The 23049-nt window shown below is 40.5% G+C and overlaps 1 protein-coding gene across 8 annotated transcripts in view; it reads left to right on the top strand.

Moving 5' to 3' along the window:
• Positions 1-23049, top strand: part of LOC139753730 (tuberin-like) — a 582506-nt gene that overhangs the window by 185918 nt on the left and 373539 nt on the right. For all 8 annotated transcript variants that reach the window (XM_071670514.1, XM_071670517.1, XM_071670516.1 and 5 more), the window contains one exon: positions 15209-15324. In XM_071670514.1, coding sequence (XP_071526615.1) covers positions 15209-15324 — 116 coding nt within the window. The remainder of the gene's footprint in view (positions 1-15208; positions 15325-23049) is intronic.

The following is a 23049-nucleotide window of genomic DNA, read 5'->3' as shown; positions in this document are numbered from 1 at the left end:
CATAATCCCCACTATATTTTGACTAAGGTCCAGCCTTGATATGGACTTTTGTTTGCAACTGGAACCTCCAACGTAAAAAAGAATCAAAGGTAACTAATGTAAGTTAAGTCATATGGTGTAGATGGGGTTGTACTTTGATGTTTAGGAAATTGGTTGACTGGCTGAAAAGAGAGAGTAGTGATTCATGGTCAAGCCTCTGAATGATTAGATGTAACAAGTGGTTTGCCACAGGGATCAGTCTTGGGACTGATTCTCTTTCTCATATGTATTGATGATATTGATAGTGGGCATCATGATATTATAAGATACCAAAATGTGTGGACGATACTAAGTTGGGAAATAAATCTTCAACAGAAACTTCTGACTGACATAGACAAACTGATGGACTGGGTTAACATAAGACAAATTAATTTCAGTATTAATAGCTGCAAAGTTTTACTTATTGGTAGTAAAAATGGAAAGCTCGGTACAGTGTGAATTCTGTTGTGCTGTATACTAAAGATAAATGAGGATAAGGATGTGGGTGTAATAAACTCTGATGACCTAATCAGTAAAGACTTTAGTAATCTTGATCTAACGAGCTACAGCTTAGGATATATTTGTCTGATTTCACTTATAGTAATGGATATAACCTCATAGATGAGACAGAGTACTTTTTCTTCAAAAGGATTTCCAACATGTGGAATGATTTACCAGTCAATGTAGTTGACAGCAGTGCCATAGATTTGATAAATGTTTCACTTCAAAATTCATGACTGACATTATTTGCATCTCCTTAGTTATATGATAAGTTTAGAGTTATTCATATTTTGAAAATTTGTATGTCCTTTCTACTCCTACCACATCATTCCTGGAGATTTTGTTCTCTCCCACTATCACAATCAGTGTCATTGGGACCAAATGTTTTGTTGCTGTTTAATTTGTAGTCAGTTGTATTCATTCTCTATATCTTTATATGCCACATACAAATCCTTTTGCTTCTGTGGGTACTTCTCACTTATATTCTTCAAAGCAAACACCAAATCACACATCTTCTACCACTCCTGAAATCACATTTCTCCTCCCCAGTCTGATGCTTTATGCATTCCACCACCCCCTCATTCACCTCACTTTTATATAATTCACTGGGTACTTTCAACAAATTTATTTCCTTGTAATGCAAACATTCATCTTTGTCCCTCTTGCCTTTGTACAATAGCATTATACATTCATTCCTCTAATCCTCGGGTACCTCACCATGATCTGTGCATACTCTGAAAATCTTCAGTCACTCCCTTTCTTAAAAATTCAGCTGTAATACACTTCATCTTACACAAGGTTTTTCACTTCCCATAATATTTTCACCAAATCTTTCTCCATGTTTTTCTCATTTCACATACCTCCCCAACCCAAACACCCCACGTCTATCACCCTATCTTCACATTCATATCCACAATCAGACAAATAATAAGGTTGGAAGAAGACAATTGAGAAGACAAGAGCACTTTGTTCCTATGCTTCACTTCAGTGAACCATCATTGGGGAATGGACAAGGGACCAGAACAAAGTTATGTATATGGAGCTCAAGTGAACTCGCTGGCTGCTGTGACATGTCATATCCTCAAAGGTTCCTGTACCATGCTTTCCTTCCTCTCCATGGTGCAGGTTTCCCACCTCTTATGGTATCATTTTTCCTGGTACATTTGCCTCCTTCACTGATATTCCCATATACTCTTTTATGTAACATTTTCTTGTTCTTGAAGCTTCTTGCATTCTCTGTCACTTTTGCACCTTCCCTTTGAACTCCTGCCACTTTCTGTTGTACATCATCCAATCAGCTTGCACTCCTTCCATGTAGGTAATGTTCACACACCTTTCTTTTCTCTTTCATTAGCAACTTTATTTCATTGTCCCCCACTTACCATTTTTTTTTTACACCAGGCCTCCATCCATATGCCACAAATATCATTTGCATGTTTTGGCACTACTTCCGTAAATATTTCCCATTCCTCCCTCACATCCTGAACTTAAGTTAGACATGCCTTTTGCTACTCTTCAATCTTTCTAGGTATTGCTTCACACAAGCTTCTTTTTTTTCAAGCTCGCATACTCTCGCTACTCTCTCTCCACCCATGTCATTTCCTTTTTTCTGAAAGCCTCTACAAATCTTCATCCTTGCATCCACCAGATAGTGATCAAACTTTCCACACGCTTCCCCTCTCAATACATTTACCTCCAAGTACCAAGGTAGTGATCAAACATTCCGCTAGCTGCCCCATCTCAGTTCAGTCACATCCAAGAGTCCCTTTTATGCATGCCTGTCAGTAAGTAATCCAGTACATTAATATCTGCTTATCTTTCCTACTTCATGTAGATTTACATACCATAATTTTCTGATTAGCATTCAAGATATGTTCCTGGAAAATTGAGTGGTAAGGAAACTGCTCTCATTATAACATTGCATATATGGAGAGGTGTTCCTGATAGAATTTTTATTTTTTATTTTTATTATACTTTGCCGCTGTCTCCCGCATTAGCGAGGTAGCGCAAGGAAATAGATGAAAGAATGGCCCAACCCACCCACATACACATAGATATACATAAAAGTTCACTCGCTTACATACATACCTATACATTTCAATGTATACATACACAGACATATACATATATACATATCACGTGCAAAATTGTGATCCTTTCCAACATATATACATATGTACATATTCATACATGCTGCCCTCATCCGTTCCTGCCTCCACCCCACCACACATGAAATGGCACACACACACACACACACACACACACACACACACACACACACACACACACACACACACTGTGCGTGTGTGCGTGCGTGCAAGGTAGCGCTAGGAAAAGACAACAAAGGCCACATTCATTCACACTCAGTCTCTCGCTGTCATGTGTAATGCAACGAAACCACATCTCCCTTTCCACATCCAGGACCCCCAACAAATCTTTCCATGGTTTACCCCAGATGCTTCACATGCCCTGGTTCAATCTATTGACAGCACGTCGACCCTGTTATACAACATCGTTCCAATTCACTTTATTCCTTGCATGCCTTTCACCCTCCTGTATGTTCAGGCCCCAATCTCTCAAAATCTTTTCACTTCATCCTTCCACCTCCAATTTGGTCTCTCACTTCTCTTTGTTTCCTCCACCTCTGACACATATATCCTCTTTGTCAATCTTTCCTCACTCATTCTCTCCATGTAACCAAACTATTTCAAAACACCCTCTTCTGCTTTCTCTACCACACTCTTTTTATTACCACACATCTCTCTTACCCTTTCATTACTTACTCGATCAAACGACTTCACACCACATATTGTCCTCAAACATCTCATTTCCAACACCTCCACCCTCCTCTGCACAACCCTATCTATAGCCCATGCCTCACAACCATATAACATTGTTGGAACCACTAATCCTTCAAACATACCCATTTTTGCTTTCCAAGATAATGTTCTTGCCTTCCACACATCCTTCAACGCTCCCAGAACCTTTGCCTCCTCCCCCACCCTGTGACTCACTCCCGCTTCCATTGTTCCATCTGACACCGAATCCACTCCCAGATATCTAAAACACTTTACTTCCTCCAGTTTTTCTCCATTCAAACTTTCCTCCCAGTTGAATTGTCCCTCAACTGTACTGAACCTAATAACCTTGCTCTTATTCACATTTACTCTCAGCTTTCTTCTTTCACACACTAACAAACTCAGTCACCAACTTTTGCAGTTTCTCACCCGAATCCACCACCAGCGCTGTATCATCAGCGAACTACAACTGACTTGCTTCCCAAGCCCTCTCATCCACAGCAGACTGCATACTTGCCCCTCTTTCCAAAACTCTTGCATTCACCTCCCATAAACAAATTAAACAACCATGGAGACATCTCACACCCCTGCTGCAAACTGACATTCACTGGGAACCAGTCACTTTCCTCTCCTCCTACTCATACACATGCCTTACATCCTCGATAAAAACTTTTCACTGCTTCCAACATCTTACTCCCACACCATATACTCATAATACCTTCCACAGATTATCTCTATCAACTCTCTCATATGCTTTCCCTAGATCCATAAAAAAAGCTACACACAAATCCATATGTTTTTCTAAGTATTTCTCACATACATTATTCAAAGCAAACACCTGATCCACACATCCTCTACCACTCCTGAAACCACATGCTCTTCCCCAATCTGATGCTCTGTACATACCTTGACCCTGTCAATCAGTACCCTCCCATATTATTTCCCAGGAATACTCAACAAACTTATATATCTGTAATTTGAGCACTCATCTTTAACCCCTTTGCCTTTGTACAATGGCACTGTGCATGCATTCTGCCAATCCTCAGGCACCTCAGCATGACTTATACATACATTAAATATCCTTACCAACCAGTCAACAACAGTCACCCCCCTTTTTTGGTAAATTACACAGCAATACCATCCAAACCTGTCGCTATAGCTATGAAATTTATACAGCATTATATTTGTGGGTTACAGGTATTAAGAAACACAAACTGTTACAATAACATATCTTTTCTAATTAATGAAAAGTAAACAGTGCATAATAGTGTCACATGCATGACAGTCATTTGATGAATAATGACAATTATAGGATAATGAGTGAGGCACAGCATGCCAATAAGATGTGGGGTGGGAGGTGAAAGGCAGTGTATACCATATGGCTCTGCTTTGGCTGAATCTAATCCATCTCTGCATCACTGGAATTATGATTTAGGTGGTGGTGATATAGATATTAGTAATGGTGTGGCCGGTGATGACAGAGGTGGTGGAGGTGTTGAAGGAGATTGTGATAAGTGGTGAGGAGGTAATCTGGCTTCTGATTTCTTTTTTAACATTGGCTGCAGCACTACTAGACACCAATCTACTGCCATTGTCTTCCCACAAAAATTTAGCGAAATTATAAATGTACAACTTTGTGTTCCTTCAGTATTACATTTTATAACATTATGATATATAGAATGAGAAAGCATGAAGGTGGGGGTGATTAGATAGGTGGAGTGGAAGGGAGGGGTAGCTTACACTGGATGTACGGCCAATCACCTCTCAGCAGCTGACATTCAACCTGCCACCACACGTACCACCAAACACTTGTTCTTTGGTAACCACACACAATTTTCTGTCATACAATAAGACCTATGCCTAATATTTATTTTCATATTTGACTGCTGTTTCCTTCATTAATGAGTTAAGGCCAGGAACAGACAAAGAAATGCTGCATCTGTTCACAACTATTGTATAGCTGTCATTTGTAATGCATCAAAACCACAGCTCCCTATCCACAACCAGGTCCCATAGACCTTTCCATTGTTTACCATGGACACTTCACATGCTCTGGTTTAGTCCATCGAAAGAACATGGACCACAGTATACCACATCATTCCAATTTACTTTATCCTGTGCATACCTTTCACCCATCTGCATGTTCAAGCTCTGATCACTCAAAATCTTTTTCACACCATCCTTCCATCTTTGATTGGGTCTTCCCTTTCTCCTCTCTTTTTGTTCCTTCCACTTTTGACTTGTATATGCTCTTTGTCAGCCTTTTCTCATTCATTCTCTCTATTTGTTTAAACTTGATTTAGAATTATAAAACATTTAAAACACACAAAACACACAAAACACATATGAAACACGTCTGTTTCCTTGTGCTACCTCACAAACATGGGAGACAGCGAATAAGTATAATAGAATGAAATATAATTTGATAAACTGTGGTCATGGGTACTCACTAGCAAAGCGCTAATTCAGCAACACATCACAACAGCTGTGGGAGATGACTTAGGAGAGGCTACTCCTGGAATGAGAGGCTAGGCTGTGGTAGCTCATCGTATTTTGGCTATTTCTTGAATCTGGGGTTGACTGCTTTTTCTTGACATTTTTCTGACAACGATTCTCCATAGCAGGAAATCATGTCAAGAACATCTCTCTTTTCCTTGCTGCTGTACTTCATCTGGGTAATTCTCAGCAACCTGGTCCACAATATCAATGATCTTGGTGATACTGTTTGAGAAGAATGCTGTAGTGAGGTTTCTCTCTGGTAATGTCTCTGGCTCTTTTGTATCAGTTGACAGCCTCACCCTGGATGCATTGCTGTGCCAGTTCCCACAGTTTGCGTTAGTGAGAATGTTACTATGAGACAGCAGTATCTCTTCCACATCAACACCACCCAGTTCCACTTAGTTGGCCAGCTTAAAAATGTCAACTGTGATTGCTGGTGCCATGTTAAAGCTCAGGAAGTTGTTGCATGCTTTCAGCCATAGATTCTTCCATACTCTGTTCATGTAATTGTTAGTTGCTTCATTCTAGGCTGCTAACATTGTCATTGGCCCTTATGACGTGGTAGGTTTTCCAAAATTGTCAGTTAGATTGTTTATCTTTACCATCTGTTTCCTTAAGTAGTTGTCTATAGGTGCGATGAAGATGGTTTGCTTTGAAATTTGTTATGACTTCCTGGTCCATTGGCTGGATCATGGAAGTTGTATTAGGTAGAAAGTAGACAATTTTGACAAGTATACAGGTCCAAAGGGTGTTTAGATTCTTGGAGTGGCCTGGGTCACTATAGTATCAACATTTTCTCTTTCAAATAGTGCTTTACCTTTGGCAAAAATGTGACACAAACCACTGCTGGAAAGTATCAATTGTCACTTAGGCTTTCTTACTTAGTTTCCAAATCAAATGCAGACGCCCTCTTGAAAATCTCTTCATACCTGGTGGTGTTTCAGAATGGTTGATGAGTGTCATTTTTAGCTTGGAGGCTCCTCAAGCAGTACCTGAAGAAATAGTGTTAAGTGCTCTTTGCGACCTTGAAACCAGAAGCGTGCTTCTTTTCTTGAGAGATGAAAGTTTGGGATGGTATTCTTTTCCAGATAGTTGTCACACTTGAAGATAGCTTTGTTGGTGTAGGGAAATTTCTTGGCAGCCTGTGCATCCCCACTTGCAGCTTCACCACAAATGCAGATGATGTGCAAGTTATTGTGCCATTTGAACAAATCTGACCGACCTCTGCAAGCTGAAAATGTTTGAGCCATCTCCCTTCTGTTGGTGCCTGAAGATCCTCCATGCCTTTTCCATTATCATGAATAGGTTTAATTGCATATTTTGTTGCATCTTGTCATCCACTTGTATGCTTGGCCTGCCTAAGATTTTTTTTTCAAGCAAACAACTCCTCAAAGGAGTTATCTTTGTAGTCATAATGATAGAAGCTTTTATCTTGTCTTCATTTGTATTAATGGTTCTGAGCATTGATTTAGCCATTACTGACATTGACCTGATACTCTTCAGCTTTCAGTCACCTCAACATTTGTAATTTTACATTCATGGAGATGCTTTTCCTTGGTACTTCAGATGTATGAGTAGCACTAGAACTTGGCAGGCCATATTCTGGATATGATGGGTAAAAAGTAGTCTCTGTAATATCGAAAAATTGGTGAACTGGCATGGTGTGCACAGCACAAGGGCAGCAAACTTTGTACTATACAAACAAAGGAGAGAGCTTAGAGCTTATTGGATGTGAGTTTCTGTGTGTATGATGCTTTGATTGGCTAAGTGAATTTAAACAGAGAGCTGGTTTCTGTATGTTGTGACTGTTTGGACTCATGAATCTTGATTTATTTGTGGATCTTCTCCTCCTTTCTTTCATTCATTCTTTCTTTCTTTCTTTTTCTTCTATGTTTTTCAGCCCAAATTTTCAGAAGCTGTTCACCCTTTAAATTCACCTTACAGAATACCCCAGTTCTACCATCAACTGCCACATTACCCACTTTGGCGTTCAAATCATCCATTGCAAAAGCCCAGTTTCTCATAAAACTGCTAACACCCTGACTTAGCTCCTCATAAGACACTCGCTTCTCATCAGCCCAATTGTGGCCAGGTGCATAAGTACAAATAATCACCCATTTCTCTTAATCCACTTTGTTTTACACACATTAGTCTGAAACTCCTTTTCTTACACTCCTTCACACATTCTCACACCTTCTCCATCAGTAGAACTCCTGCTCCTTTTTCAGCTCTTGCCCTCACACAAACCCCTAATTTTACCCAAAGATGTTCCCAGTTCTTACCCCTTATCCTTAAGCTTCATTTCACTCAGAACTAGAATATCCAGGTTCCATTCCTCAAACACATCACAGTACCTGTCTTTCCCTTCTCAACTTGTTTACATCTACACATTCAGGCACCGCAGCCTGAGCCCTTGAGAAGGATGAGCACTCTTTGCTTGGCAACCCCATTAGTTCCAACTTTGATCTACCGGAATATAAGAAGGGGAGGCTATCCATCCCATCCCTGACACCTGCCACTCTTATTTGCTTCTGTGACATGCAGGCAATACTTGAGAAGAATTCTTTCTCCCCTCTCTCTAGGAATAAACTTACATAATAGGAAAGGGGAAGTAAATGTTTATAGTTGTGTTACTGGAGTGATAGTTTTCATACATGGTGTTTTGACAGAAAATAGTGAAATTGGAGAAAAATGTAGCTTAGACATTGAAGCTTATTGATACAGTGGTTAAATTGATGAGAACTGCTATTGACGTTTGTGTAAATAAATTATACATTTCCTTTTTCCATAGCCAGAGGTTGAACCATTATGTGACATTCATTTTTTCATTCATTTCAAGCTAGAAGTTTCAGTTTTCTAAATTGTTTCTTGCATTTTTCATATGTATATATATATGTATGTGTGTGTGTGTGTGTGTATGTGCGTATGTATGTGTATGTGTGTGTATGTGTATATGTATATATATATATATGTATATTATCCCTGGGGATAGGGGTGAAAGAATACTTCCCACGTATTCCTCGCGTGTCGTAGAAAGCGACTAGAGGGGACGGGAGCGGGGGGCCAGAAATCCTCCCCTCCTTGTATTAACTTTCTAAAATGGGAAACAGAAGAAGGAGTCACGCGGGGAGTGCTCATCCTCCTCGAAGGCTCAGAGTGGGGTGCCTAAATGTGTGTGGATGTAACCAAGATGTGAAAAAAGGAGAGATAGGTAGTATGTTTGAGGAAAGGAACCTGGATGTTTTGGCTCTGAGTGAAACGAAGCTCAAGGGTAAAGGGGAAGAGTGGTTTGGGAATGTCTGGGGAGTAAAGTCAGGGGTTAGTGAGAGGACAAGAGTAAGGGAAGGAGTAGCAATACTCCTGAAACAGGAGTTGTGGGAGTATGTGATAGAATGTAAGAAAGTAAATTCTCGATTAATATGGGTAAAACTGAAAGTTGATGGAGAGAGATGGGTGATTATTGGTGCATATGCACCTGGGCATGAGAAGAAAGATCATGAGAGGCAAGTGTTTTGGGAGCAGCTGAATGAGTGTGTTAGTGGTTTTGATGCACGAGACCGGGTTATAGTGATGGGTGATTTGAATGCAAAGGTGAGTAATGTGGCAGTTGAGGGAATAATTGGTATACATGGGGTGTTCAGTGTTGTAAATGGAAATGGTGAAGAGCTTGTAGATTTATGTGCTGAAAAAGGACTGATGATTGGGAATACCTGGTTTAAAAAGCGAGATATACATAAGTATACTTATGTAAGTAGGAGAGATGGCCAGAGAGCGTTATTGGATTACGTGTTAATTGACAGGCGTGCGAAAGAGAGACTTTTGGATGTTAATGTGCTGAGAGGTGCAACTGGAGGGATGTCTGATCATTATCTTGTGGAGGCTAAGGTGAAGATTTGTATGGGTTTTCAGAAAAGAAGAGTGAATGTTGGGGTGAAGAGGGTGGTGAGAGTAAGTGAGCTTGGGAAGGAGACCTGTGTGAGGAAGTACCAGGAGAGACTGAGTACAGAATGGAAAAAGGTGAGAACAATGGAAGTAAGGGGAGTGGGGGAGGAATGGGATGTATTTAGGGAATCAGTAATGGATTGCGCAAAAGATGCTTGTGGCATGAGAAGAGTGGGAGGTGGGTTGATTAGAAAGGGTAGTGAGTGGTGGGATGAAGAAGTAAGAGTATTAGTGAAAGAGAAGAGAGAGGCATTTGGACGATTTTTGCAGGGAAAAAATGCAATTGAGTGGGAGATGTATAAAAGAAAGAGACAGGAGGTCAAGAGAAAGGTGCAAGAGGTGAAAAAAAGGCAAATGAGAGTTGGGGTGAGAGAGTATCATTAGATTTTAGGGAGAATAAAAAGATGTTCTGGAAGGAGGTAAATAAAGTGCATAAGACAAGGGAGCAAATGGGAACTTCAGTGAAGGGCGCAAATGGGGAGGTGATAACAAGTAGTGGTGATGTGAGGAGATGGAGTGAGTATTTTGAAGGTTTTGTTGAATGTGTTTGATGATAGAGTGGCAGATATAGGGTGTTTTGGTCGAGGTGGTGTGCAAAGTGAGAGGGTTAGGGAAAATGATTTGGTAAACAGAGAAGAGGTAGTGAGGGCTTTGCGGAAGATGAAAGCCGGCAAGGCAGCAGGTTTGGATGGTATTGCAGTGGAATTTATTAAAAAAGGGGGTGACTGTATTGTTGACTGGTTGGTAAGGTTATTTAATGTATGTATGGCTCATGGTGAGGTGCCTGAGGATTGGCGGAATGCGTGCATAGTGCCATTGTACAAAGGCAAAGGGGATAAGAGTGAGTGCTCAAATTACAGAGGTATAAGTTTGTTGAGTATTCCTGGTAAATTATATGGGAGGGTATTGATTGAGAGGGTGAAGGCATGTACAGAGCATCAGATTGGGGAAGAGCCGTGTGGTTTCAGAAGTGGTAGAGGATGTGTGGATCAGGTGTTTGCTTTGAAGAATGTATGTGAGAAATACTTAGAAAAGCAAATGGATTTGTATGTAGCATTTATGGATCTGAAGAAGGCATATGATAGAGTTGATAGAGATGCTCTGTGGAAGGTATTAAGAATATATGGTGTGGGAGGAAAGTTGTTAGAAGCAGTGAAAAGTTTTTATCGAGGATGTAAGGCATGTGTACGTGTAGGAAGAGAGGAAAGTGATTGGTTCTCAGTGAATGTAGGTTTGCGGCAGGGGTGTGTGATGTCTCCATGGTTGTTTAATTTGTTTATGGATGGGGTTGTTAGGGAGGTAAATGCAAGAGTTTTGGAAAGAGGGGCAAGTATGAAGTCTGTTGTGGATGAGAGAGCTTGGGAAGTGAGTCAGTTGTTGTTCGCTGATGATACAGCGCTGGTGGCTGATTCATGTGAGAAACTGCAGAAGCTGGTGACTGAGTTTGGTAAAGTGTGTGAAAGAAGAAAGTTAAGAGTAAATGTGAATAAGAGCAAGGTTATTAGGTACAGTAGGGTTGAGGGTCAAGTCAATTGGGAGGTGAGTTTGAATGGAGAAAAACTGGAGGAAGTGAAGTGTTTTAGATATCTGGGAGTGGATCTGGCAGCGGATGGAACCATGGAAGCGGAAGTGGATCATAGGGTGGGGGAGGGGGCGAAAATTCTGGGGGCCTTGAAGAATGTGTGGAAGTCGAGAACATTATCTCGGAAAGCAAAAATGGGTATGTTTGAAGGAATAGTGGTTCCAACAATGTTGTATGGTTGCGAGGCGTGGGCTATGGATAGAGTTGTGCGCAGGAGGATGGATGTGCTGGAAATGAGATGTTTGAGGACAATGTGTGGTGTGAGGTGGTTTGATCGAGTGAGTAACGTAAGGGTAAGAGAGATGTGTGGAAATAAAAAGAGCATGGTTGAGAGAGCAGAAGAGGGTGTTTTGAAGTGGTTTGGGCACATGGAGAGAATGAGTGAGGAAAGATTGACCAAGAGGATATATGTGTCGGAGGTGGAGGGAACGAGGAGAAGAGGGAGACCAAATTGGAGGTGGAAAGATGGAGTGAGAAAGATTTTGTGTGATCGGGGCCTGAACATGCAGGAGGGTGAAAGGAGGGCAAGGAATAGAGTGAATTGGAGCGATGTGGTATACCGGGGTTGACGTGCTGTCAGTGGATTGAATCAAGGCATGTGAAGCGTCTGGGGTAAACCATGGAAAGCTGTGTAGGTATGTATATTTGCGTGTGTGGACGTATGTATATACATGTGTATGGGGGGGGGGTTGGGCCATTTCTTTCATCTGTTTCCTTGCGCTACCTCGCAAACGCGGGAGACAGCGACAAAGTATAATAAAAAAAATAGGAAAGGATACTCTATGTGTTATAATTTATTCAATTTCCAGTCATCTCAGCTGTGCATAATAGGTTTTCAAAATCTAGAAACTGCTGAATTCTGGTAACTGCTTGACCCCCTCCCCCCCTAGTGTTGCCAGATTTGAGGTGTTTGAGAGTACTTGACTACCTGCCTACAAGTACCTACAGTGAGATTTTGCCATGATAGCAGGGATAATGTGGTGCACTCGCCACTTGATAGGACACTTGTACGTTGACTTGGTATTACACTTGTGTATTTCTCTTAACTGCCTCTGTTCATCTTCCACTTGTTATACTTTGGGTAGAAATGTTAGGTAGGAGCCTCAACAAACACTGCTAGAGTTGCCCTCTGCCAGTGCCTGTTGAGGATGAGGCACTAAAGGCTAAGAAGCAGCACTGGAGTTCACTAGTTATAGAGACTCTATTGCTACGGCCACCCCTTTGAGGGAGTTCCATTTGGAACAGGTTTCATAGGTATAGATAAATAGTGAAATGTTTGTGTATTGTCTTTCTTATTTAATTCAGTCTTCTGTACTGGTAACTGTGCAGTACATCAGTGTTCATTTACTCCTTTGTACGTTAAGATTTTCATCATAGTTTGTCACTTGTTGCAAATGTTCTCAATATCATTCCAGTTATTATTTGGCTTGAAAGCACTGTCTTTTCAATGTGTTCCTTGAACACATTGACAGTTGTTTCCGAATCTCAGAAGTTTGCTTCGCTCTCCGTTTCTTTTTCAGTAGGGCTTTTATATGCAGGCATTGCACATTGCAGTAGCATTCTGTCCCATGACTGGTATGTTCAAATTTCTCTTATTTAGATTCCAGTAAGTTCTTATTTGTCCATCTGTAGATATTATCCAGATCACTTGGAAGTTTTTCTTGATCATCCATATCTTTGTTGCTTTACTCACTCTTTTTTCATCTGTAAAACATTTGCCTCCTTGTCTATGACCATGATGAAAAGAAGAATAGTGGCCAGAACTGTATAGTGGGTATTAGAGTTAAGTACTCCTTAAGACATCAGATTTTCTTTGTTTCATAGGAAACTTAGAATATTTGATTAAGCAGGCATAGGGAGAATATGTATCACATGTAAGTCATATGCAACTTTATATAGATTATATATAAAAATATCATACTACCTATCATATGCCTTCTCCAGATCCATAAATGCCACATACAAATCCATCTTTTTCTGAATATTTCTTGTGCACATTTTTCAAAGCAAACTTCTTCCACTTCTGAAACCACACTGCTCCTCCCCAGTCTGATGCTCTGTACATGCCTTAACCCTCTCAATCAATACCCATGCATACAATTTTCCAGGAATACTCAACAAACATGCCTCTGTACTTTGAACACTCTCCTTTATCCCCTTTGCCTTTGTACAGTGGCACTATACATGCATTCTGCCAATCATCAGGCACTTCAGCATGATCTATACATACATTCAGTATCCTTACCAACCAATCATCTATTTCTTGAGAGTATATAATGAGGGATGTAAGCTGCTAGAAGCAGTGAAAAAGTTTTAATCAAGCATGTAAGGGTGTAGGAAGAGAGTGACTGGTTCCTAGTGAAAGTCAGTCTTGGGCAGGGGTGTGTGATGTCTCTCTGGTTGTTTTTCTCAATTGATTGTGTGGTTAGGGAGGTAAAAGTAAGAGCTTTGGAGATAGGGGCGAGTATGCAGTCTGTTTGGGATGAGAGGGCCTGGGAAGTCAGTCAGTTGCTTTTTGCTGATGATACAGCACTGATGGCTGATTCAAGTGAGAAACTGCAGAAGCTGATGACAAGTGTGTGAAAGGAGAACGTTGAGAGTAATTGTGAATAACAGCAAGGTTATTAGGTTCAGCAGGGGTTGAGGGACAAGTCAATTGAGATGTAAGTTTGAATGGAGAAAAATTTGGAGGAAGTGAAGTGTTTTAGATATCTGGGAGTGGACTTGGCAACAAATGGCACCATGGAAGCACGAGTGAGTCTCAGGGTTGGGGAGGGGACAAAGGTTCTGGGAGTGATGAAGAATGCGTGGAAAGAGAGAATGTTATCTCAGTGAGCGATAAAGGGTATTTTTGAAGGAATATTAGCTCCAACAATATTGCAACGTTGTGAGGCATGGAGGGTTGTGAGGCATGAGGGTTGCACGGAGGAAGGTGGATGTGTTTGAAATGAAATGTTCGAGGACATTGTGTGGTGTGAGGTGGTTTAAGTAATGAAAGGGTAAGGGAGCTTTGTGTTGATAGTGTGGTTGAGAGAGAGCAGGTGTGTTGAAATGGTTTGAACATATGGAGAGAATGAGTGAGGAACAATTGACAAAGTGAATATGTGTCAGAGGTGGAGGAAACAAGAAGTGGGAGACCAAATTGGAGGTGGAAGGATGGAATGAGAAAGATTGAGTGATCTGGGCCTGAATGTACAGGAGGGTGAGAGGTTTGCAAGGAATAAATTGTAATGATGTGGTATGCCTGGGTTGACATGCTGTCAGTGGACTGAACCAGGGCATGTGAAACATCTGGGTAAACCATGGAATGGTCTGTGGGGCCTAGATGTGGATAGGGAACAGTGGTTTCTGTGCATTAGACATGACAGCTAGAGACCGAGTGTGAACGAATGGGGTCTTTTTTTATCAGTTTTCCTGGTGCTACCTTGCTGAAGCAGAGGGTAGCGATTCCTTTGGGGTGGCTTGGTGCAGGGAATGGATTGGTGGGCTAGTATGAATATGTACATGTGTATACATGTGTTTGTATGTGTGTGTATATGTTTATATGTTCATGTGTATGTATATGTACATGTATAGGTGTTTGTCTATATATATATGGCTATATGAATGGATGGGTTGTTCTTTGTCTGTTTCATGGTGCCACCTCGCTGATGCCGGAAATGGCGATCAAGTATGATAAATGAATAAGATAACCATACTACCTTATGTGATATAGTTTCTATTTGTAAATGAATACCTGAACCTGCACATGCGAGCAATGTGCATATGTCACGATCAGTGGGATGGTAACCTTATCTATCTCTGAATTTCTAAATATTAGTATATTAAAGTGTCTTGCATTGTTTACATAATACTTTCCTTTTACCAGATTGGATTGTACTGTGCTTCATACTTCAGAGGCTGCCTCAGGCATTGCAGAATAAGATAGTTGTCCTCTCTCAAGGTGACACTGATACTTTTCTTGTATCGGCTCTGTGTGATTTGGTGAGTATATTATATTTGCTCTTGCTCTTTGGTCTTTTTGAAGCTTTTCTATCTGCTTTTTGTGCTTTGGTGAGTACCATATGTGAAATTTCCTTGATACTGCTAAAAATCTTATTACTTTGCTAGTAAATGTGCTGACTAAACAGTGATATGCATTTGAAAGTAATTTGATATTTAACTTTATTGTAAAAATAACAAGAGAACATAAAGAAACTGATGAATCATTTTAAGGATCGCGAAGTATGCATTGAGAGAGGAATTGGGGGAATTAAAGATTAGAGTACATGATCATAAATGCAAATTCACATAAAGTACATAACCAAAGGAAAGAATTTGGAATGATTAATGAGCAGGAGAGGTAAGGAAGGGTTATTTTAAGTGTCCTACAAATGATGAGCAAGAGGAATTGCCTGCAATGCAGGGCATGGAAACATTCAAAATTAGTGGGCAGGTAGTACCTATGAGATTCTCTCATGATGGCAGGATTAGGACAAAGTGCTCACCACTATTATATTGAAGAATGATGTTTTTCTTGACAGCCTCTCCTTATCCCTTCACTTGTCTTGCTTGTTGTATAATGCTATTTTTTGACCAGTACTTCACTGGCATAATTATTTATCCCAGGTTCATATGGTATCATCTTCAACGTCGAGTCTGACCTTTTTTTAATGCTTCTGTAGTTACTCCATGTAAATTTCTTAGATATCTAAGTATCCCAGTAAGTAATTGCTCCAACTTCTTCGCCAGGCAGTTGTGTATCCATAGATATCTTTTGAATTAATAGTTCTCATTCTTCATTGCCGAATTACTTAGGTTTGAAACATTGTTCTTAATCCTTATGTTTGTAGCCAGGCATATCTTTTTATATATGTATATCTTCCTTCAGTGTTTAAGAATGTATATCTTTGGCTGATTTAATCTTTCATGGTGGTTCATATACTCCAGTCCATTTAATTTCCTTGTGAAATATTCCTATACTGTTTTGCTGTTTTTTATGGGGATGATACAGCACGGCAATAATCAGGTTTACATCGTGTGTATACATAAAACGCTTTCATCATGAATTATGTCTCGTTGCAAATATTCTTGGTATCATTTCAGTTACTGTTTGGCGTGAAAGCACTATCTTACCTTGCATATCTTAGATTCAAGTTTTTATAATAATTCCAAAATCTTTGATGTTTACCCCATTATATCCTTTCTTTGTAGGGTTTCTTTATTTTGGTGCTGAAATAGCATTTATTGCCTTGTGACTTGTTACAATTTCACTTCATTAAATTTCATTTTTCTCATCTACCCATCCATAGATGATATCCATATCTCACTGTAGTTTTTCTTTTGCTCATGATTTCTAGGAGTGTTTCAGGTAGAGCCATTCCTTGTGGTACTCCTGATAGTACATCGTCCTCAGACATATTTCCATTTGCTACTACTCTGAACTTTTGTTGGTTAGAAATTCTTTGGTCCATTTTCCTCTTTTTCCTTTAATATTTTGTCATGCTATGTTCTTTTGTAGTAGCAATGTGTAATTTTTTCACATGTTTTGCAGAATCAAGAAATATGGTGTCCATTCTCATTCCATTCATTGGTATTTCATGTGTCATTATAAGGAGCTTGTTGCTTTGGTTGAATGCTTTTACCAGAAATTGATCCATGTTGTCCTAAATTTACAAGTACATTTGAAGTAAGAAGTTCCATTGCTTTTATTACTCATTCGAACAATATGGTGAAGTTAGACTGACTGGTTTGTGTTGTTTCATTGGTAGTTTGGATCCTCTTTTGTGTATTGGTCTTACATACCCCTATTTGTATATATCTGCTATCTGTGTCAATTTAGCAGTCTCGGAATTTTACTTGATGCAGTAGTGCTGGAACCTGGGGATGTTGTGAAAGAGATGTCTAGGAGATTGAATGAGGCTGGAGGTAGAGTAACGTGCACTTTCAGAGACCAATCAAGAAAATTTATGGTTTGGGGGAGAGAAAGTTTAGAAAAGCATACAGCATACATGATCAGTGCTTGTTTTGCAAAAATGGAGATAATATAGAAAACCAGGTCATGGAAGTTGATTACTCAAAATTATTGGACCAGGTTTAGAGATTAGTAAACCAGGAGGTTGATAGACATAAATATTTAATGATTTTTTGACTGGATGAGGATCATACACCATAGCAAGAGTCGAAAGGAAAGAAAGAATAAACTCTCATTAAAAGGGTACTGGAGGCTGTAGAATTGTTAGAAGCAATTTCTGTAAAAAAAAAAAAAAAAAAAAAAAAGAATTGGGAGTTATAATCTAGACAAGGGGATGGCTAATTATGGTTACTTTTGCTTTAGAATAATGAAGCCAAAATGAATTTAGGCAGGCAGAAAAACATAACACCAAGGTGTAATTCAGTGGGTATTCACCAGACATGCAGGATGATAGACAGAGGAAGGAGAGGTACAAAAACAAAGAATACAGTTGGATGGCAAAAATTGGAGAAATTGAATAAGGCAAGAAAATGGGACACTTCTGCTAGCTTCAAAGAGAAGTCAAGAATGTTAGGTGATGATATCAGCATGGAAGTAATGTATGAAAATACTTGTGGAATAGTAGTAAATGGTAAAGAGCTGGAATTTAAGGATCATATAAGGGAAACTGCTTCTGATATTGTTGAAGTTGGGAAACAAAACTTACTAAATTGATAAGATCTTACCTATCTCTGGCCAAAGGGGTAATCATGAGGGAAAAAGAAGACCAAGAAGGGCGAGCTTTGGTCTTATTAATAAAAGGTACCCATAAGTTTCAGGAAATACTGGAAGATGGTCCATTCATACTATACTTAATGGGAAGAGTAACTACAGATTATCATATAATCCTCCAAAGAATTGCAAAGAAATAGAAAAATATACAATGATGACAATGAAGTAACAGTCAGGATGGTTCAGGAATAGGTAAAACAAGCTCTTCTCAGGTATGATAAAGTCCTAATTGTGATATATATATATATATATATATATATATATATATATATATATATATATATATATATATATATATATATATATATATATATATATGTATGTATGACTCATGGTGAGGTGCCTGAGGATTGGCGGAATGCGTGCATAGTGCCATTGTACAGAGGCAAAGGGGATAAGAGTGAGTGCTCAAATTACAGAGGTATAAGTTTGTTGAGTATTCCTGGTAAATTATATGGGAGGGTATTGATTGAGAGGGTGAAGGCATGTACAGAGCATCAGATTGGGGAAGAGCAGTGCGGTTTCAGAAGTGGTAGAGGATGTGTGGATCAGGTGTTTGCTTTGAAGAATGTATGTGAGAAATACTTAGAAAAGCAAATGGATTTGTATGTAGCATTTATGGATCTGGAGAAGGCATATGATAGAGTTGATAGAGATGCTCTGTGGAAGGTATTAAGAATATATGGTGTGGGAGGCAAGTTGTTAGAAGTAGTGAAAAGTTTTCATCGAGGATGTAAGGCATGTGTACGTGTAGGAAGAGAGGAAAGTGATTGGTTCTCAGTGAATGTAGGTTTGCGGCAGGGGTGTGTGATGTCTCCATGGTTGTTTAATTTGTTTATGGATGGGGTTGTTAGGGAGGTAAATGCAAGAGTCCTGGAAAGAGGGGCAAGTATGAAGTCTGTTGGGGATGAGAGAGCTTGGGAAGTGAGTCAGTTGTTGTTCGCTGATGATACAGCGCTGGTGGCTGATTCATGTGAGAAACTGCAGAAGCTGGTGACTGAGTTTGGTAAAGTGTGTGGAAGAAGAAAGTTAAGAGTAAATGTGAATAAGAGCAAGGTTATTAGGTACAGTAGGGTTGAGGGTCAAGTCAATTGGGAGGTGAGTTTGAATGGAGAAAAACTGGAGGAAGTGAAGTGTTTTAGATATCTGGGAGTGGATCTGTCAGCGGATGGAACCATGGAAGCGGAAGTGGATCATAGGGTGGGGGAGGGGGCGAAAATTTTGGGAGCCTTGAAAAATGTGTGGAAGTCGAGAACATTATCTCGGAAAGCAAAAATGGGTATGTTTGAAGGAATAGTGGTTCCAACAATGTTGTATGGTTGCGAGGCGTGGGCTATGGATAGAGTTGTGCGCAGGAGGATGGATGTGCTGGAAATGAGATGTTTGAGGACAATGTGTGGTGTGAGGTGGTTTGATCGAGTAAGTAACGTAAGGGTAAGAGAGATGTGTGGAAATAAAAAGAGCGTGGTTGAGAGAGCAGAAGAGGGTGTTTTGAAATGGTTTGGGCAAATGGAGAGAATGAGTGAGGAAAGATTGACCAAGAGGATATATGTGTCGGAGGTGGAGGGAACGAGGAGAAGAGGGAGACCAAATTGGAGGTGGAAAGATGGAGTGAAAAAGATTTTGTGTGATCGGGGCCTGAACATGCAGGAGGGTGAAAGGAGGGCAAGGAATAGAGTGAATTGGAGCGATGTGGTATACAGGGTTTGACGTGCTGTCAGTGGATTGAATCAAGGCATGTGAAGCGTCTGGGGTAAACCATGGAAAGCTGTGTAGGTATGTATATTTGCGTGTGTGGACGTGTGTATGTACATGTGTATGGGGGGGGGGGTTGGGCCATTTCTTTCGTCTGTTTCCTTGCGCTACCTCGCAAACGCGGGAGACAGCGACAAAGTATAAAAAAAAAAAAAAAAAAAAAAAAATATATATATATACCTCTGTAATTTGAGCACTCACCCTTATCCCCTTTGCCTTTGTACAATGGCACTATGCACGCATTCCGCCAATCCTCAGGCACCTCACCATGAGTCATACATACATTAAATAACCTTACCAACCAGTCAACAATACAGTCACCCCCTTTTTTAATAAATTCCACTGCAATACCATCCAAACCTGCTGCCTTGCCGGCTTTCATCTTCCGCAAAGCATTCACTACCTCTTCTCTGTTTACCAAATCATTTTCCCTAACCCTCTCACTTTGCACACCACCTCGACCAAAACACCCTATATCTGCCACTCTATCATCAAACACATTCAACAAACCTTCAAAATACTCACTCCATCTCCTTCTCACATCACCACTACTTGTTATCACCTCCCCATTTGGTAAATTATATGGGAGGGTATTGATTGAGAGGGTGAAGGCATGTACAGAGCATCAGATTGGGGAAGAGCAGTGTGGTTTCAGAAGTGGTAGAGGATGTGTGGATCAGGTGTTTGCTTTGAAGAATGTATGTGAGAAATACTTAGAAAAGCAAATGGATTTGTATGTAGCATTTATGGATCTGGAGAAGGCATATGATAGAGTTGATAGAGATGCTCTGTGGAAGGTATTGAGAATATATGGTGTGGGAGGAAAGTTGTTAGAAGCAGTGAAAAGTTTTTATCGAGGATGTAAGGCATGTGTGCGTGTAGGAAGAGAGGAAAGTGATTGGTTCTCAGTGAATGTAGGTTTGCGGCAGGGGTGTGTGATGTCTCCATGGTTGTTTAATTTGTTTATGGATGGGGTTGTTAGGGAGGTAAATGCAAGAGTTTTGGAAAGAGGGGCAAGTATGAAGTCTGTTGTGGATGAGAGATCTTGGGAAGTGAGTCAGTTGTTGTTCGCTGATGATACAGCGCTGGTGGCTGATTCATGTGAGAAACTGCCGAAGCTGGTGACTGAGTTTGGAAAAGTGTGTGGAAGAAGAAAGTTAAGAGTAAATGTGAATAAGAGCAAGGTTATTAGGTACAGTAGGGTTGAGGGTCAAGTCAGTTGGGAGGTGAGTTTGAATGGAGAAAAACTGGAGGAAGTGAAGTGTTTTAGATATCTGGGAGTGGATCTGGCAGCGGATGGAACCATGGAAGCGGAAGTGGATCATAGGGTGGGGGAGGGGGCGAAAGTCCTGGGGGCCTTGAAGAATGTGTGGAAGTCGAGAACATTATCTCAGAAAGCAAAAATGGGTATGTTTGAAGGAATAGTGGTTCCAACAATGTTGCATGGTTGCGAGGTGTGGGCTATGGATAGAGTTGTGCGCAGGAGGATGGATGTGCTGGAAATGAGATGTTTGAGGACAATGTGTGGTGTGAGGTGGTTTGATCGAGTAACATAAGGGTAAGAGAGATGTGTGGAAATAAAAAGAGCGTGGTTGAGAGAGCAGAAGAGGGTGTTTTGAAGTTGTTTGGGCACATGGAGAGGATGAGTGAGGAAAGATTGACCAAGAGGATATATGTGTCGGAGGTGGAGGGAACAAGGAGAAGAGGGAGACCAAATTGGAGGTGGAAAGATGGAGTGAAAAAGATTTTGTATGATCGGGGCCTGAACATGCAGGAGGGTGAAAGGAGGGCAAGGAATAGAGTGAATTGGAGCGATTTGGTATACCGGGGTTGACGTGCTGTCAGTGGATTGAAGCAGGGCATGTGAAGCGTCTGGGGTAAACCATGGAAAGCTGTGTAGGTAAGTATATTTGCGTGTGTGGACGTATGTATATACATGTGTATGGGGGGGGTTGGGCCATTTCTTTCGTCTGTTTCCTTGCGCTACCTCGCAAACGCGGGAGACAGCGACAAAGTATAAAAAAAAAAAAAAAAAAATATATATATATATATATATATATATATGTTCTGGAAGGAGGTAAATAAAGTGCATAAGACAAGGGAGCAAATGGGAACTTCAGTGAAGGGCGCAAATGGGGAGGTGATAACAAGTAGTGGTGATGTGAGAAGGAGATGGAGTGAGTATTTTGAAGGTTTGTTGAATGTGTTTGATGATAGAGTGGCAGATATAGGGTGTTTTGGTCGAGGTGGTGTGCAAAGTGAGAGGGTTAGGGAAAATGATTTGGTAAACAGAGAAGAGGTAGTAAAAGCTTTGCGGAAGATGAAAGCCGGCAAGGCAGCAGGTTTGGATGGTATTGCAGTGGAATTTATTAAAAAAGGGGGTGACTGTATTGTTGACTGGTTGGTAAGGTTATTTAATGTATGTATGACTCATGGTGAGGTGCCTGAGGATTGGCGGAATGCGTGCATAGTGCCATTGTACAAAGGCAAAGGGGATAAGAGTGAGTGCTCAAATTACAGAGGTATAAGTTTGTTGAGTATTCCTGGCAAATTATATGGGAGGGTATTGAGTGAGAGGGTGAAGGCATGTACAGAGCATCAGATTGGGGAAGAGCGGTGTGGTTTCAGAAGTGGTAGAGGATGTGTGGATCAGGCGTTTGCTTTGAAGAATGTATGTGTGAAATACTTAGAAAAGCAAATGGATTTGTATGTAGCATTTATGGCTCTGGAGAAGGCATATGATAGAGTTGATAGAGATGCTCTGTGGAAGGTATTAAGAATATATGGTGTGGGAGGAAAGTTGTTAGAAGCAGTGAAAAGTTTTTATCGAGGATGTAAGGCATGTGTACGTGTAGGAAGAGAGGAAAGTGATTGGTTCTCAGTGAATGTAGGTTTGCGGCAGGGGTGTGTGATGTCTCCATGGTTGTTTAATTTGTTCATGGATGGGGTTGTTAGGGAGGTGAATGCAAGAGTTTTGGAAAGAGGGGCAAGGATGAAGTCTGTTGGGGATGAGAGAGCTTGGGAAGTGAGTCAGTTGTTGTTCGCTGATGATACAGCGCTGGTGACTGATTCATGTGAGAAACTGCAGAAGCTGGTGACTGAGTTTGGTAAAGTGTGTGAAAGAAGAAAGTTAAGAGTAAATGTGAATAAGAGCAAGGTTATTAGGTACAGTAGGGTTGAGGGTCAAGTCAATTGGGAGGTGAGTTTGAATGGAGAAAAACTGGAGGAAG

The sequence above is a fragment of the Panulirus ornatus genome, chromosome 15 (genome assembly GCF_036320965.1).
Source record: "Panulirus ornatus isolate Po-2019 chromosome 15, ASM3632096v1, whole genome shotgun sequence".
NCBI lineage: Eukaryota > Metazoa > Arthropoda > Malacostraca > Decapoda > Palinuridae > Panulirus > Panulirus ornatus.
Note: the sequence above shows the minus strand (reverse complement) of the source record. Positions and strands in the feature narration are given on the sequence as shown.